Source organism: Atta colombica, unplaced genomic scaffold (genome assembly GCF_001594045.1).
Source record: "Atta colombica isolate Treedump-2 unplaced genomic scaffold, Acol1.0 scaffold135, whole genome shotgun sequence".
Taxonomy (NCBI): Eukaryota; Metazoa; Arthropoda; class Insecta; order Hymenoptera; family Formicidae; genus Atta; species Atta colombica.
The window spans coordinates 621,045-637,778 of NW_017259223.1; the positions used below are offsets into that span (position 1 = coordinate 621,045).

The 16,734-nt window shown below is 33.7% G+C and overlaps 2 protein-coding genes across 2 annotated transcripts in view; both read right to left on the reverse strand.

The window, feature by feature from the left end:
- Positions 1-4,657: 4,657 nt before the first annotated feature.
- LOC108684501 (DALR anticodon-binding domain-containing protein 3) lies at positions 4,658-6,673 on the reverse strand. The gene is made up of 5 exons (XM_018188848.1): positions 6,410-6,673; positions 5,564-6,197; positions 5,239-5,372; positions 4,856-5,023; positions 4,658-4,777 (listed from the first exon to the last, which is right to left on the reverse strand). Exons 1-5 carry the CDS (start codon positions 6,671-6,673, stop codon positions 4,658-4,660), a joined length of 1,320 nt encoding a protein of 439 aa, XP_018044337.1.
- An 824-nt stretch (positions 6,674-7,497) lies between these two features.
- The window catches only part of LOC108684465 (protein FAM160B1-like), an 11,184-nt gene continuing 1,947 nt past the window's right edge, over positions 7,498-16,734 (reverse strand). The window contains exons 2-7 of the mRNA XM_018188789.1: positions 16,223-16,627; positions 10,198-10,827; positions 9,411-9,861; positions 8,786-9,149; positions 8,087-8,587; positions 7,498-7,799 (exon numbers count right to left, since the gene is read on the reverse strand). Of these exons, the coding sequence (XP_018044278.1) occupies positions 7,700-7,799; positions 8,087-8,587; positions 8,786-9,149; positions 9,411-9,861; positions 10,198-10,827; positions 16,223-16,627 (2,451 nt within the window). The 3' untranslated portion in view covers positions 7,498-7,699. The remainder of the gene's footprint in view (positions 7,800-8,086; positions 8,588-8,785; positions 9,150-9,410; positions 9,862-10,197; positions 10,828-16,222; positions 16,628-16,734) is intronic.

Genomic DNA, 16,734 nt, shown 5'->3' on the forward strand with positions numbered 1-16,734 from the left:
TCTATTGATCACTGTCAATCAATCTCCAGCACTCAGGAATGCACGAGCGCATTTACTCGAGTGCTCCGTTTTCAGCGTTCTCCTTTTAAACGTTAGGAATCATGTATTTTTATTTTCTTTCTTCTTCACGACGTGCTTCTGCTTCAATCGCGATCGTCCAGTCGTTTTGATTCCTCCTCCTATTGCCGCGACCGTGCTCTTCTCCTCTTCTGCTCTCCACTGCTCCTTTCTCACTGCGTTTCACCACATTTACCCGCCGATTGCACTGCAAATCACAAGAGAAGTTGATTATCACCACCGTCGCGTCCACTGACTATTCGCGACTCGTGCCGATTTCGCGTACATACAATTCCCGACATAAATAAACGCCAACTATACAAGTAAGTATACACACAACAGTCGCGATACCACCGATACGAAAGTGCCGCGTGAGGTAACTGCGCTTCGAACGCCGCCGAGAGAAGCCGATCGCGCTAGCACGCACACACGCACACACATACACGCAACACACATACACGCGCGCGCAGAACAGGCAGTAAGGGAGGGGAGGAGGAGCAAAACAACGCGCACGATGAGTGAAAGAGCGAGAGGAGCGAACGGAATGAAAGAGAGAATACGCCTACGCGCGGTCGCGTAACGCGAGAAAAATAAACAGCGAGTTAAACGGAAACAGAACGCGCGCGCATGCACAAGAGAGAGAGAGAGAGAGAGAGAGAGAGAGAGAGAGAGAGAAAGAGAGAGAGACGGATAAATATAGAAATATAGAAAGAGCGATAAAGCGGAATTTATTATGCGCTTCGAAATGAAATTATTTACGAATTAAACGGGGAATTTAATTCCTTTGTCGCGTGTTTATGTTTTTTGGTGACGATTAACGCATAAGATTTTATATGTTTTACGTAAGAACGAGAACACGAAATTCTTTTTTGTATACACGTGCATCACACATGTGCAATTCGAAAAAAAATACGCAGTTAACATTTGGAAAAAACTGAACTTTCTTATGTCAAAAATGAAATGTAATAAAAAAAAAGTTTAAATATTAATCCGAAGTATTCATTTTTAAGATTTATTGAATAATTTGAAATGTTTAAGAAGTTACATATTTGAAAAAATATACTATTTAATACTTGGAAAAATTGAATTAATTTTGATATAAGAAATGAATAATAAAAATTTAAATGTTAATATGAAGTATATTTATTTTTAACATTCATTGTATGAAATAGCAATTTAATATATATCATTTATTAGTATATAAAAGAAATGTTTATTTAAAAAATTATAAATAATTGTTTTTGCTTCTACACAGAGAAGAATTGAAATATTTTGAAAACTTATAATAATTTTAAGAATATATTAATTAAGAAGAATATATTTTTAATTAAAAACACATAAAAATGAAAATTTTTACAGGTTTTAATTTAAGGATCAAAGATGGATTTGTTAATTCAGAGAAGAGTGAGTTAAAAACTAAATACATAAAAACAAAATGCATAAAAAAAACAATTTATTTACAAAAGTTCAGCTCATTCCAGTTTTGCAATTTCTACATTTAAAAAAATGAAATGGTTGTGCATTTAGAGGAGAAAAGGTATAAAAAAATGTAGTTACATCAAGCAGACTAAAAAAAAAAAAGACAAAGAGACAAAGAATCTGTTAATATAATAAATAAAGATGTGTGGTTAATGATAAAGCGATTAATACATGCGATTACGACACAAGAATTAGAGGTTAAGTCCATCTAAATAAATTTTTGCGCGATATATATATATGTATATAAATACAGTATATAATAAATATTGAGTACACACAGATGTTTTTCCAGTCTCCTTCAATTCTTAGCGATAAGGCATTAACGTTAAAAAGCTATTTTCCTAAGTAATTACATGGACTTGTCCGCGAGATATGGCAAACGTCGCGCGCGGCAGTCGATCGAACAAACATTAAAGGCATTTACAATATCCGGTGCACATCACACCGGATATGCCTTCACCACGAATATTTTATACGGCGCGTTTCTCAATAAAAATTCAAAATCGATTTTCTCTCGGAGCGAAAAATATTAGGCCAGATACTCCACGTATTCGGACAATCTCACGAGGGCTCGGGAAAGGTAGGTTTCCGTCTGAAAAAAAAAAATCGCACTTGAAGTTAACCGAAAAGCCATCTGTCATCACGATTGAACACAACGAATGAACACAAGTAGAGACGAGGAAGACAAGGGGAAGCGGGATTGTCTCGGATTCCAGGCGATTCCGAATAAGACTGTTTTCTCGCACGAGTCACGGACGAAGGGGGGGAGGAAGAGGAAAAGAAGGAGATGGAGGTGGAAAAGGAGGAGGACTCTGTTTCGATTTCGGGCTCGTCGGAGCCCCGCAGCTATTGTTCACAGAGCCAGGCCGCTATTACGAGGCTGGCGAGGCAACGCGCCAGCTGATAACTCACAAACAAAGGGGCAGGCGAGCCGCCTTCGCGCAACAACACTTTCTACCCGAACGTCCACTAGAATGCGCCAGCTGAGAATCTCGTCGTCCCCTCATCGAGGCGCCCCGTATCTCGAGCGTACGTCTCTCTACAGGCACGCGCGCTCACATTCGCGCTCGCGCGCACACGCACACGAAAATACGTACAGCAGATATACATACATTCACGCCCCTGTGTATATTTACGTACGCATACGTATGTATACGCCCGTATATATATGCCCTAACATCCGCCCGATGACATTTGGCACGGGTCGCGACGGTAAAGGAGTACGCAAAGATAGATAAGAGAGAAAAAGTAGATTAGGAAAGAAAATAAGTGGAATAAAGACTAACGGTGTCTGTGTTTCACTACTACGTTGTATGGGTGAGCGGCACTATCCAGCACTATTAGCCCTCTTTCTCTCTTTCCCGCACACATAGGTTTCCCACAGGGGCGGAGGGGCGCACAGCGGTGGCGGGGTGGGAGCAAGCTGATCGGACAACGAACAATACCGTACGCGAATGGAGAACGAGCAAACGGTCACGGCGATGAAAAACGGGTGACTATTTAAATAGCGATTATGACGTCGATACGCGGACGCGGACGAATATATGAACGAACGTACGAACGACCGAACCAAGCGAGCGGGCGAGCGACAGCTTGACACCTCCGCGCTTCGCGAGCACTCGCACGCATTTATCGATGTCAAACGCTCACCTCGGCGGCAGCAGCGCTCCGCTTGACGGAGGCGACGCGCGCGCTTACAGCCGCAGCGATTGGCCGGCGCGGCGCGCTTGCCGTCGCGTTCGGCCAATCATCCTTGCCGTAACATATCTCGCCGCGATAGTCGCGTGCCGCCACCAACACCCGCCGGCTGTCACGTGAATCTCATGCCCGAAAACAAAACAAACAGCTGGCCGCCCAGCGTCGCCGCTGTCGTCGTTCTCCAGCGGGCCGAGCCGACCAAACGCCGAGCGAGTGCAGCTGAACGAACCCGAGTCAACCCGAGCGAACCCGAACGCGTCCGACTCCGTTCAACTACCGCTCTACTCTACTGCAACGCTTCGCGTTGCTCCATAGCATAGTTTCATTCTTTCAGCGAATTTGAGCGCGCTCAATTGAGAGAATATTGAAATACTAATGAATACGTGGAAATTAGAAGAAGACATTATTCATATCTATTAATGCAGAGGTGCATTTTACTTTACGCATCACTTATTTATGTCAGACTCAGTATAATTAAGAATGGATTGAAATTTTTTAAGCCCATTGAATCCAATTGAATAAAAAAAGTTTTTTTTTATTCAATTGGATTCGATTAAATTCAACTGGATTCAAAAATTTTGGATTGAAAAACTTGTACATCTTTTATCAGAATTTGAATTGAACATTATACACTATATGTGCACACAGAAAAAGTTAATATTATTTTTATATTGAAAGTTATAAAAATGTGTTTGATACAATTCCTGTAAATGCATTCACATTGAAAAGGATTTATTTTAAAGTTCAGAGGAATATGTACTTCTAAATTCATCTTAATCTATTTCAATCCATTCTTCGTTTACTGGAAGTTCTACATACGTACCAATAAATTTTAATTCTTAGAATTAGAAAAAAGATAAAAAGTTAATTGAACTGAGATTAAAATTAAATTATATTGATAGAAATGGATATTAGATTTGGTTCCACTAGTGTAAGATGACTTAACTTTAATCTCAATTTAACTTACTATTTACCTTTTTCTAATTCATATAATTAAAGGAAGATAAAAACTAAATTGAACCGAGATTAAAGTTAATGTCTTACATTGGTGGAATTAGGTCTTACATCCTCCTTATTTGCTGAATATTAAATAATAATAAGTGATGCATTATACATATTATACATGAAATACAATTCATTCTAGATTAACTTTAATTTTGGTTTAATTTATTTTTTATCTATTTTTAATTTTTAAAGTTAAAGCTAGAGGAAGATAAAAATAGTTACATTTAATCAAAATTAAAATAATTACTCTACATTGGTATAATAAAAATGAACATGAAAGATAAATAAAATAAAAATGTTACGATTCGAGAAAATATTTTCAAACATAAAAATGAAAAGACTACAGTTTTAATCACAAATGTAACAATTTTATTTATTAAGCTAAATATAAAATTGAGTTTTTTTCCATAAAATCATTTTACATTCGAGATACCGGCTTGATGCCCAAAATGTCCAGGGCATTCTCAAAGATGACGTACAATGCACGTAACATATATAATCTGGCAACCATCTTGGGAATCAAATGATTACCTCCTTCCTGAAATTTATAAAATAATAATTTGATGTAAACACATGTAAAGTATAAAAGTTTTACAAGCGTAAAGTTTTTTCTTACCGTTAAAATTCTGACCTTTCGATAGTAGATACTGAATTTTTGACATAATCGTGATAAAAACAAGCATACGACTTGGGGATAAATATGAAAATTTGGTTCGCACTTGAGACAATCATTTATCATTTGTGGATATCCGAAGATAAAATTATATATCAATTCCCATTCTTCCTATAGACAAATCAATTTTTCTTTGAGAAAATGTCAAAATTTGAATAATTGGGGAATTTCATAGTTTTTTATATAAATATGTATAAATATGTATAAATATGTCGAAATAAGACATTTTATAAAAATGAACAATTTTCTAAAAAAAAAATATATAAATATTGCAAAATTAGAAAAATATAAAATAATGTATAAAAAATTCAAAGAACTATACTTACTTTTTCTTGCAATTGTGAGAAATCGACATTTTTTATATCTGGCAAACTAGGATAATCCCCACGCAATACCTTCTCATTATGTTTTGTTATAATTGTAGCTATCCTGGCAGTGTTGTATAATGCAAATGACGCACCTACGATAATTAGAACGTTTTTATTTGATGCAATTTCTTATTTGTCTTTATCATGCATATTTATCAAATAAAATTGATACTAAGATTAAATATTTATAAAATAATTTTTAATAACAACACATTAAAATAATATTTTATTTAAAAAAATATTTGTTTATTAACAATCAGTAATTTATTAATATAAAATATACCTCTGGTATTTGTAATGCTTCTGTCATCTTCAAAATTATTATTCCTAATAATAACTGATCGACTTGGTTTCACAGCCATTAATTCGAAAATGATAATGGCATTGGCTAAATTGTGCAAAAATAAATCTTTAGTTTCATTCCTTTCATCCTCAATAAATTTGTGCTCACTCAATTCGGCCAATTGATTCATTTTGTACTGTATATATTGTTCCCATGTAAGACATATTTCTTTTGAATTTGTTTGAGAATTCTTCACAACACCGCATACATACTTCTTATATCCTTCATCAATCAAACCTTCTGATTTGCTAGTGAACATGTATCTGTTGGCACAATTTACCTCAGTTGACAACATATGTCCATGTAAATTCAATGCTTTGGCAGCAATGTTTCTCATTAGACGCAACCTCTGAGTAGTAAGATCTGATTGTCCATCAGGCTGATATTTCAATATAAATGCTTTACCAGTCGATTTAGCTTTCCCAAATGTCATCCCATACTCAATAGCCATTCTTATACTGTTCGCAACAATATCTTCTCGATTTAGGAATAAGCAGATCCTTTCCTTTTGCAACATACATCTTTGTATCCTTATTGGCCAACTACTACTCTTTAATATTAGCTGATTGAAGATCTATTGAAATTTTATAATTTATAAATAAATACGGCATGCTTGATTATTAAATATCTATTTATAAAAATTTTTTTCGTAAAAGATAGATTTTCAACATTTTATATGCGAGAATATGCAGAAAATATATGTGAAAGTACTGTTAACATAAATCTGTAGAGTTGGAGTAAGCTAGTTCTGATATAAACATTTTAATATTGACAATATTTATTCACCTCTTCAGCCACATTCGCGTCTGAATTGCCTTTCGTTGCACCATGTACATGTGCAAAATGTTGCAGAATGCTTGTACAACCCTTGGAGCAAGTCAAAAGATCTCTCCATGCTTTGAAATTATACAAGAAATACAGCTCTCCATTTGCCAACAAATTCTCGCTATTTACTTTAATTATAGAAGAATTTTTATGCGTATCACCAGTAAAATGGAAGACAACGTTGTCGATAATAGATCTCGTGCAGAAACCAGCCCAGGTTTCCATTGAGTACTTTGACACCGATATATGATGATTGGCAGCGAGTGACACTTGTTATCATATAAAATTTTATATGCTATTCTTTGTCGCTGCATTATATTACACTTTCTGCTCTCAAAATGAGATAATTATATAATTAAGCATTAGAAGAGAAAAAGAGGAAAGATGAAAAGTGCAGCTGTCAAGAATATATCGCTATCGTATGGTGTCGTAACATATGCTTTTAACTGCACTATATTGCACTTTGTGCGCTTAAAACGAAATAAATATATTCAGATATTGAAAGAAAAATAATGAAAGGACAACAAAAAAAAGATATTAAAAATATTAATAAAATAGTCAATAAAATGAGTAATATGTAAATTTTAACTGTATTTTCTAAGTTTGTGAAAAAGGTTATGTTTTCATATGTAGGTTTTGGAAGCAAAGAAAAAAAAACAAAAAGGAAAAATCTCGTACATGAATATTTTTTTATATCAAAAGTATTAAGAAAATATGTAAGAAAATAATCTTTTATTAATTCAGCAAATCTTGTATTTCTTAATAATAAAATGTCCTAAACAGCATGAAATATGTCATTTTTTGAAATATTTTATAAACATTCCTAAAATATTTTAAAATATTACATTAAATCTTCACAGAAACATTTTAGGAACATTGTACAAATTGTAAGACAAAGAATATTTCCAAAACTCTGATTTTCTAGACATATTTATGTTTTAGAAATATTTCTAAAATATTTTATGCTGTGTGGAATGCCTTATAAATAATACAGATATATTTTATGACTATATTCATCAGGGTTTAATAAATAAAATAACACTAAAATCTGATTCTTGATAATAATAGTTTAATTAAATGTACGTCACATACTTACGTCGCATACTTAATTATAGATTTATATCTTACAAAGTCATCACAAAAAGTATTTGCTACTTAAAGTACAGATAGTTATGCGATTTTGATATATTAATGTCTACAAATTATTCAAATATTGCCATTATATTTAACAAATATCTCATATGAAATTTGTTAAACAGAATGATGATATTTAACATATGCTATGCCTGCGAGTTCTTTGCATAATTCTTCCGTCACTACAACACTTTCATATAGAATATTCTCCTTTTCCCTAAAACACAATTAGTAAAATGTGAAAAAAACAATTAATAATAGTAAATGTAATAATTAATACACATTTTCTATCAAAAAAGATCTAATAATATAAATTATTTAAAAAATAACTTTTTTGGATATTAAATTTTGTAGACATAATAATAATATAGATAGTAAAATATTATTTATATTTAAAAGGAGTTTATTTTGGCAGTTTTGTAACTTAATGAATTATGAATGTATTTAATATAAGAAAATGAAAAAAATATTAATTTATGATAAAATGAATCGGATTCCACATACTCTTCTTGAAGACAATTACTCAGCAATCTCTGCCTCGTCTCCGCCAGCATTATCTTATTTTCTGGTGTCTTTGGTATTTCGCTAACGAGTTGCTTGACAACCTTCTGTAAGCACAAGAATAGACTCTTTGTGCCAGGTATCAGAGGTAATAGAGGATTTAGCAAAAACTCGTGCAGGTACGGGTGCGGGAGTAGCGCTAATCTGAGGATCAACCCCATGACCTCTAAATTAATTTCATATGTCTGTCTCGGCATGTTACTAATTTTGTCAAAAAGCATGCTCAGGAATGGTCCCATGTAGAATCTGCCCGAGCAATGATCAGCTTCCGGTCGCGAGTCGGAACTCGCGGAATCGTCTACCATTACCGCTTCTAATGGCCACGCCATCAAAGCGCAGTCAGAAAGTGCTGAAGTGTATTGCTGCTCCCAAGCTGGCATATATTTCTCACAATTATTAACGTCCGGATCTGTTTGTAAATAACGTGGCAACAACGATAGGAAACTGAAATGAAGATTATTTTATTGTACATTTGCGTCATTTTCGCATCCTTGTTCGTCGTTATTTAATTCTTTGACGATAAAGAGCAACGCATCTTTGCATTTAGACTTAAGCAATTGATATTCTCTTTTATTATAACAAAATTTTTTATTAATATAACATTTGTATAAGCATACCAATTAATTAATTAATTGGTCTTACCAATTGATAACTCGGTGGATATTACTTGGTGCCAAAGTGCGGCTGTAATTTTGCTCATAAGAAAGATCCAAAGTTCCTTTTTTGTCTTTCTCTCTTTCATCTTCCTCGTCACTCCATGAGGTGATAGCACTATCAGCAGCGGTGTTATCATAATATGCTCGCGTGGAAAGATAAATCAGTATGAGACAGTGCAATATGTGTTCGTTTCTTTTGTCTATGGCCTCCTCGAACAATTTCAACGTTTCTACCGTGAGATCATTACTGTCTGTGAAACAGTTCTCCATCAATCTGTGCAACACTGGTGACGTCCACACGTTTGGTATTTCTGGATCTCTATCTTGTCCAACTAACCAATAACTCACCTCTGAAAAATTATTAAAGCTTCAGATATATAGGGTGAACCAATGATAAAGATCTGGATGGAAAATTAAATTATTTAAAAACTTGAAATACACAAATTTTTTTAAGTTAAAAATAGTTAGGTTTGAGAGAATTAAGAATTATATATTTTTTTTGTAAACTACTTTGTAAACTACTTTTAGATATATTGAATCTTGTAGAAAGATTTTCCAAATATTTGATTATTTCGTTCGTGAAATGATTTTAGAGATTCTCGTACACATACCTGTGCATAATATGGAGGAGGTAGTCACCTTCAAGCACTTGGCAACAAGGGCTGTGATAAGTACAACATGATGATCGGCCAGAGCGGGCGTCACTATCCTCTCAAAAAACATCACTCGAATGGTCCTCGCCAACGTCTCGGCAAACTCTATCTGAGCTTCTCTGATCAGCCGATCACAATAGTCATACCACATGAAGAACGCCGCTACTTGCCGGCAACCGGGAAATTTCTTTTCCTGAGTCCATAACGGCGAGTCCAGGCCCCATGTAACATCTACATTGTAGATATCCAAGTGATCTACGTGTGCTGGAATGGCATTAAACAAATTCTCCAGGCGAGTAGAAACTATTGATGGTAGTTCACTCTTGGCCACTGTTTGTGCGAATGAAGGATCCTTCAGGGATGCTAAGGCCATTATTCCCTCGCATGCTCGTATTCTTACGGTGTTGTCCTAGAATCGAGGATAGAATGATTAATTATTACATATAACATGTTACAGATACAATTAGCTGATTATCATTAATTGTCATTAATTGTTAATAAAAACAAAACGGTTTTATTAAAATATCTAAAAATTTAATTAGATATAGATTTGAAAATAATTTTGTTGGATCATCAAAATATTGTCATAGTTATAATAATTTTTTGACATTCTAGCAACCATCTTAAGTGTCCTATATAATTATTTTAATATTCCAACGAAATTATATATTTTCAAAATGTATATCTAACTAAATTTTTAAATTTAGAAGTTGTCCTTTCTGGAAAAAAAAAAAACGTTCTTTACCGCGCTATTTAAGTAGCTCAGCAACGCGTCCAATAGGAGACATTTGGATTTTTCGGGAATCTTCTTCGGCGATTTTAAACTCTGATTATCACTCGCCACGTAACCCGCGTCCTCATAGGCATTGCAATCAGTATCCAATCGCAAATCTCGCAAGTTTTGCAAATGTTCGTCAATTTTATTCCTCGAAGAGTCGCCTCCATCCTTTTCTTCCCACTGTTCGCTGCTCTTCATGTTCAACAAGGGCGAATCGCAAACGGATTTTTGGGCCAGAGGACTCGATGATACGCTCTCCTCCCTCGAGGACACAGATTCGTTCGATCTCCTGGATAAATGTCCTAGATCTGACGCCATCGTCTTGAAAACATGATTCGAACGTGGCAATTTCCGATGTTCCTTGTCAAAGAGGTTTGGGTTAATCAATGTGATCGCTTGTGTATCCAAAGGTTCGAACAAAGGATTGGAATTGATCCTTTTTCTAGTCGGGACGTATGTCACCCTTTGAATCTCTGTCCTCTCGTTATCTTTCTTGGAAGGATTGTTGGCTGTCTGCACAACTGGCGTATCATCGATGATATTCGTCAAATGAGGGTATTTGCACGCCAAGTAGCAGATTGTTAACAGAAACTGTATCTACAAACGAAAAGATTTATAGCAGATATTAGTATTTATAATTTAATAGATTAGCAAACAGTTTCAATATTTTCATATTTAAAAATCAATATTTTTTATAATCCCAAGAGTACATTTAAAAATATTTGAAACTTATTGATATATGCTTTTTATTTTGATATCAATACATAAGCTTCATATATGTCTCATCGATTACTTCAAATTTGATGTATAGGTGGCGACAATTAATTTCGATTACAACAATAAAATCTAAAAATACAAATTTAAATCTACAAATTATTTCATTACAATAATTAATTTTTATATTCGTCAAAGCAGTGATAATTATCATAAAGTGTATTCAGAATAGCAAAATGAGTTATTATCTTTCTTTAGCGAAACATTCATATTCTTACATGCAAAGAACAGAAAAAATATACACACAGAAAGAACGATTTTATTGAAAGATTCAAAATTTTGGGAACAGATTTAAAAATAACTTAATGGGATTATAAAAATAATCATGTTGGAAATTAAAATATAACGAGCAATGCTATAAAAAATTTTGATACTTCAACAATTAACTTAAATTTCCAACAAAATTATTGTCGTCCAACAAAATTATTTTTACTTTCAGATCGATCTGCAGTATCGTTCAGCAAAATCTTTTTGAAAAAGAAAAATATGTAAAACTTTTTCTTTCTCGAGGGATTAGATATTTTAGGAAATTTGTGCTTTTAATATTCGCTATACAAATTAAATTTTTTTCAATTTATTTATTTGTTCATTTTTAAAATAATGTCTTTTCAGCGAAACTTTTATAAACACAGCAAACTTTGCTGTGGTAATATTAAATTTTATTGTATTGTTTAATATCGAATAATTAATATTACAATAAAACTTGGGCATTTAAGACATGCATCAACAGCAATGATGTTTCTGCTGTAACAGCGAAAATTTCTTCTGCATAAGTAAATTATACATATCTTGAAATCGCATTTAAACACGATCGGTGGCGTGATACCGAACTCGGTCGAGGCCAAACGAAATTAACCGAAGGTCCATTCGAAGCGCAACGTTTCTCGCGCCGAGTTGATGTGCGCGTAACGTCTCGCGATATTTTTTTTTCTTGCCATGCGAAACAAAGATAATCAGCGAATTATTGTACGAAAGTACTTATCGTCAAGACACTCATTGTAGAATCGATATCGGGAAGTGTGAATAATAGCAGGTATATGAACATATTGAGACATTTTGGGATCGTGAGATGCCGTGACAAAAAATGAAACGGACAACATTTTCTACTGGGAAAATTACAACATTAGTGCAATTAAGTGCAAATCTGTTCACATTATTTAATTCAATATTAAAAAATAATTTAATCCTTTTAAGATTATGAGATTATCGTGACAACAAATATATAATTAAAAAATATATAAAATAATTAAAAATTTTTTTAATATTACTTTGAAGTTTGAAAAGTAAAATTTCATTCTTAAAGATTGAAAATTTAGCCACTCTTTTTCAAAATTAATTCAATTTTCACTCTTTAGAGTAAGATTCTAAAAAATTTAGAAAGATTATTTATTAACACTGAAAATAGAGGAATTGATTTGCATTCAATTGCACTCACTGTGCGTCATTGTGTACAAATTTTCCCAATGGAAAATGCAAAGAGAGAAAGAAATTAACTGAAAACACATTCAGAGCATTTCTTTTCGCATGTGTCTCATAACTCATGACGACTCAAGGAAAGTAAGCGTGAAATTGCAATTGGAAAGTCGCCTTCTGCCGTAGAAGACAAATAAATGAACGAAAACGTGAAGGAATCCCGGCATTTTGAAATTCCAAAGCGCGTCGATCGGTGGCGCGAAATCGAATGCGAAGAAATGCGGGACTAGCCGAAGGAGCTCGAAGGTACATTCGAAGTGTTCGAAGTGTGATTGTTTCGCCGTTTCGCGCCGACTGATGTGCGAGTGCCGTCATGTGATTCGCGATCTGCCGCATTTAAACTCTCATGCGCATACTTCTCAGATATCATGTTATCCTTGTTTAACATTCAGTGAACAATAAAAATAAAATGATGGCAATCTAAACATAGCCTATATATAGTGGAGAAAAAATCAGAAAACAATCCCCGACCTATATCGGTTAGAGGATTTCCTTCTTCTTAGACTTTTTGTAATGCCGACAGTGTGGCATTCTTTCTCAAGAATTTTTGTTTCCTTGAGAATCTCTTTCACCAATCTTGGTTAAGTTATCCGACGGTTACAGAGAGCTCATTTAGGCCCATTTTCACAACTCACGGTTAACTCTTAACTGAGATTCGACTTATTCATTATTTCTTTCCAATTCTAGAATTGAAAAGAAATAAGAAACAAGTTGAACTTCGGTTAAGAGTTAACCTTCAGTTGTGGAGCTGGGCCTAAGTAACTAATGCTCATCAATGTAGATTAACTTTAATCTCGGTTCAACTTATTTTTTATCTTTTTCTAATCTTTAGAAAGATTAGAAAAAGACGAAGAGTAAGTTGAACCGAGATAAAAGTTAATCTACATTGAAAACGGGCACAATAAATGAATCCTATGTAACCGTCGGTTAATTTAACCGAAATTGATGAAAGAGACCCTTATGCCCATTTCTACCAATGTAGATTAACTTTAATTTCGGTATCTTACTCTTTGTCTTTTTCTAATCTTTAGAACTAAAAAGACAAAGAGTAAGTTGAACCGAGGTTCGATTTATTCATTATTTCTTTCTAATTTTAAAATTGAAAAAAGACGAGAAACAAGTTGAATCTCGGTTAAGAGTTAACCATGAGTTGTGAAACTGGGCCTAAGTCAATTGGATGGACTTCTTTCTCTCGGAAGTTTATTCCTCAAGTTGTTTTTTCGCGTGGTACTAATAGCGAATTCAATTGGATGCACTAGTGCACTCTAGAGCATATTAAAATCATTGTATAGTCGATCACAGAAGGGTTGCAACGCCTTTTTTTCGATAGGTTTCGGAATGCAGCTTTCTCTAGCAATTGGTTCTAATTCATGAATCTACAAATAAGAATCAAATGCTTGATGTAAGCTGCATTCCGAAACCCATCGAAAAAAAAATATTGCACATAATAACCTTTCTGTGACCGGCTGTATACTGATTTAATCTGATTGTGAGTGTAAAAGTGAAATCCAAATATTTTGAATTATAAAATACATACTTTACCTAACAGTACAATAAAGTATTAAGTATTATTGTTCAATCAGTTTCCATTTCGTATTTATAATAAATATGTATCTTTATGCCAATTTTAATTTGTATACGATGGCTTTAATGTGCACATCCAATCGAATTTGTTATAAGATTCAATGTAATCTGAGATCCATGGGATAGAAGAAGACCATATTCATAGTTGGTTCTTATTTTAAAACCGTCTTAAGTAATATCTTAAGATGCTAACGACTCTCTGATTGACTTATGACATCTTAAGACTGTACTTAAGACAATCTCAAATTAACAACCTTCAATATAAGAACTATTCATAGTCAGATCTTGTACTTAAAGCTTTCTTAAATTTATCTTTAGATGCTCAGTAGCCAATGAAATAATTCGTACAGTATCTGAGTACCGGCTTTAAATCGATTTCAGGTTCTCTTCCATGTCGCTAGATGTTATCAGAAAAATCGTATATTCGACGCATACCTTACTAGAAAAAAATCACATACTGATTTAGAATAATCTGTACGTGATTTACTCATCTTAACATGATTTCGTAATATAACTCTGACGTTTTTTTTCAGTAGGATAGGCTCGGATGAAGTGTTTCGAAATTCCGAATCGTCAGATTAATTAACTTGCCATTGTGTTGCAAAGCGATGCAAAGTCGAGCGCAATTGAAAGAAGATGAAGTTAGCTAGAAATCTTGGATTTTCAAAAATTTGTCATTTTGCCTTTATTGAACATGCGCACTCAGGACTGTGTGTCGCGATTCGCGAATTCTGAGTGTGTCGCGAGTTATAGTTGAGTACAACAACTATTTCTGAAAAGTGTGTTGTGTATGTTCGACTAGTGCATCTCGATTCTACGGAGGATTTTCACGGCAAACATATAAAAAAAATCCTGCGAGACCGGGACGAGATGCAACGGATCCAGTAAACTATTTGCAGTTGATTAAGTAAGTGGATATATAAATTTTTCAAATCAGTTGCATATTAATATCAAACATAACTGATAAACATCGATTGAAAACAATATGTAAATTGAGTAAAAAATATCAATTAAGAAATACAGGAAAACTTTTGCAAATCGAAAAAGAATAAAAGAAAATAATAAAAAATAATATGATAATGTTTTTAAAAAGTTATCAGATAAAGAAAAATAAAAATTTCTTTATTTCTCAAGAATTTTTCTACTTGTTTTAATTAAAACAATTAAAAATTTAGTTAAAATTCAAATAAATCTTTCGTGGAGTTTTATAATTGATCTTTTCCTGTGTTTATATATAATTATCATGTAGAATAAAGGAAGTTTTTTTCAGATAATTTTGATTCCTTGAAATTATAGATTCTTTGTTTTGTTGATGAATTTTGAATAAACTCGAAGATAATACAACTTTTTTCACCGTTGATGACCGTTCGGAGATTTTATTTCTACATTTTCTTGTTATTTTTCTATATTATTTTTTCTTCTTGAAAACCGAAAATTATGATAATGACATTACCATTCGAAAAATTGATATATTGAAAATATAAATTGGTATATTGATAATTGAAATAAAGAATAAAATCCTTATACACATTGTTAGAAAATTGCTGTCAGTTATGCCTTCATTTTAGAGTCATTTATATAAAAACTCTGAATTAATGTTGAAGTGATTGAAGCATAACTGAATAAGGATTTTATTTTTTATTGCCAATGTATTAATTTTTCCTTCAGTATAGCATAGTTCAGTATATCATATGATAATTAAATCGGTTTCCATAAAGAAAAATACATTTAAAAATGTAGAGATAAAACGATCCCTAAACTGTCGCGAAAAAAATTGTATCCTTCTTTTTGAATTGACTCAAAATTCGTTAATAAAATAAGGAATCTATACTTTCAAGGAATCACAGTTACCTGGAAAAACTTTCCCTATTCTATTGAGTTATCTGGAAAGTTCGTGCCGACTAATCTATATAATTTAATAAATGTATTAAAATTTAAATCTTCTGCGTTTCATCTTTCTTCAACATCGGCACGAATTTTCCGGACAACCCAATACATGATTAATATTTTATACACACGCACATAAATACATTATGAAGATACACAAAATATGTAGAAATAAAACGATCTCCAAACGATCATGAAAAAATGAAAATTACTTTCCTTTCATAAATATAAACTGCAATAAACTGCAGTGAATCGATTTCACTGTTAATCGTACCTCTTCAGCTTCGATTGGTGACGGTGGGTTGCCATTGCAGAGTGCCACTAATCGTTGTATTGGCGCATAGATAGACGTGTGATGCAGTAAAGGGTATATTGACCTGCCCAAAAATTTTCTCAGAAAGGCAAGGCACACTGTTCGCATACCAGGCGGTGTCTCTGCGCTAGCCAAGGTTGCCAGCAGATCCAAGAGTTTGTGTTGTAAAAGATATTCTAGGCAAGGCCCCGGTTCATTTTCTTCTTTCTCTTCTTGTAATAAGATATCCAATAATACATCTAGATGCCGGGGTATACTGGTACTTTGTACAGGCACCTTGCAATCGGTCAGATGACTCACATAAAAGTTCATCAATTGTTTCCAATGGTAGGTGAAATCTTGCAATGGTGTCGCCGGCGGAGCTATCTGGAAATATAAGTGTAAATATGTGTGTGTGTGTGTGTGTGTGTGTGTGTGTGTGTGTGTGTGTGTGTGTGTGTGTGCGCGCGCGCGCGCGCGCGCGCGCGCGCGAT

Excerpts from the sequence above, each read along its gene's own strand:
- LOC108684501 (XM_018188848.1), bottom strand. The coding sequence starts at position 6,673 with ATGGAAACCTGGGCTGGTTTCTGCACGAGATCTATTATCGACAACGTT. Across the intron at positions 5,373-5,563 it reads AAGCATTACAAATACCAGAG|GTGCGTCATTTGCATTATAC; the intron begins GTATATTTTATA and ends TAATTATCGTAG. Across the intron at positions 4,778-4,855 it reads GAAAGGTCAGAATTTTAACG|GAAGGAGGTAATCATTTGAT; the intron begins GTAAGAAAAAAC and ends TATAAATTTCAG.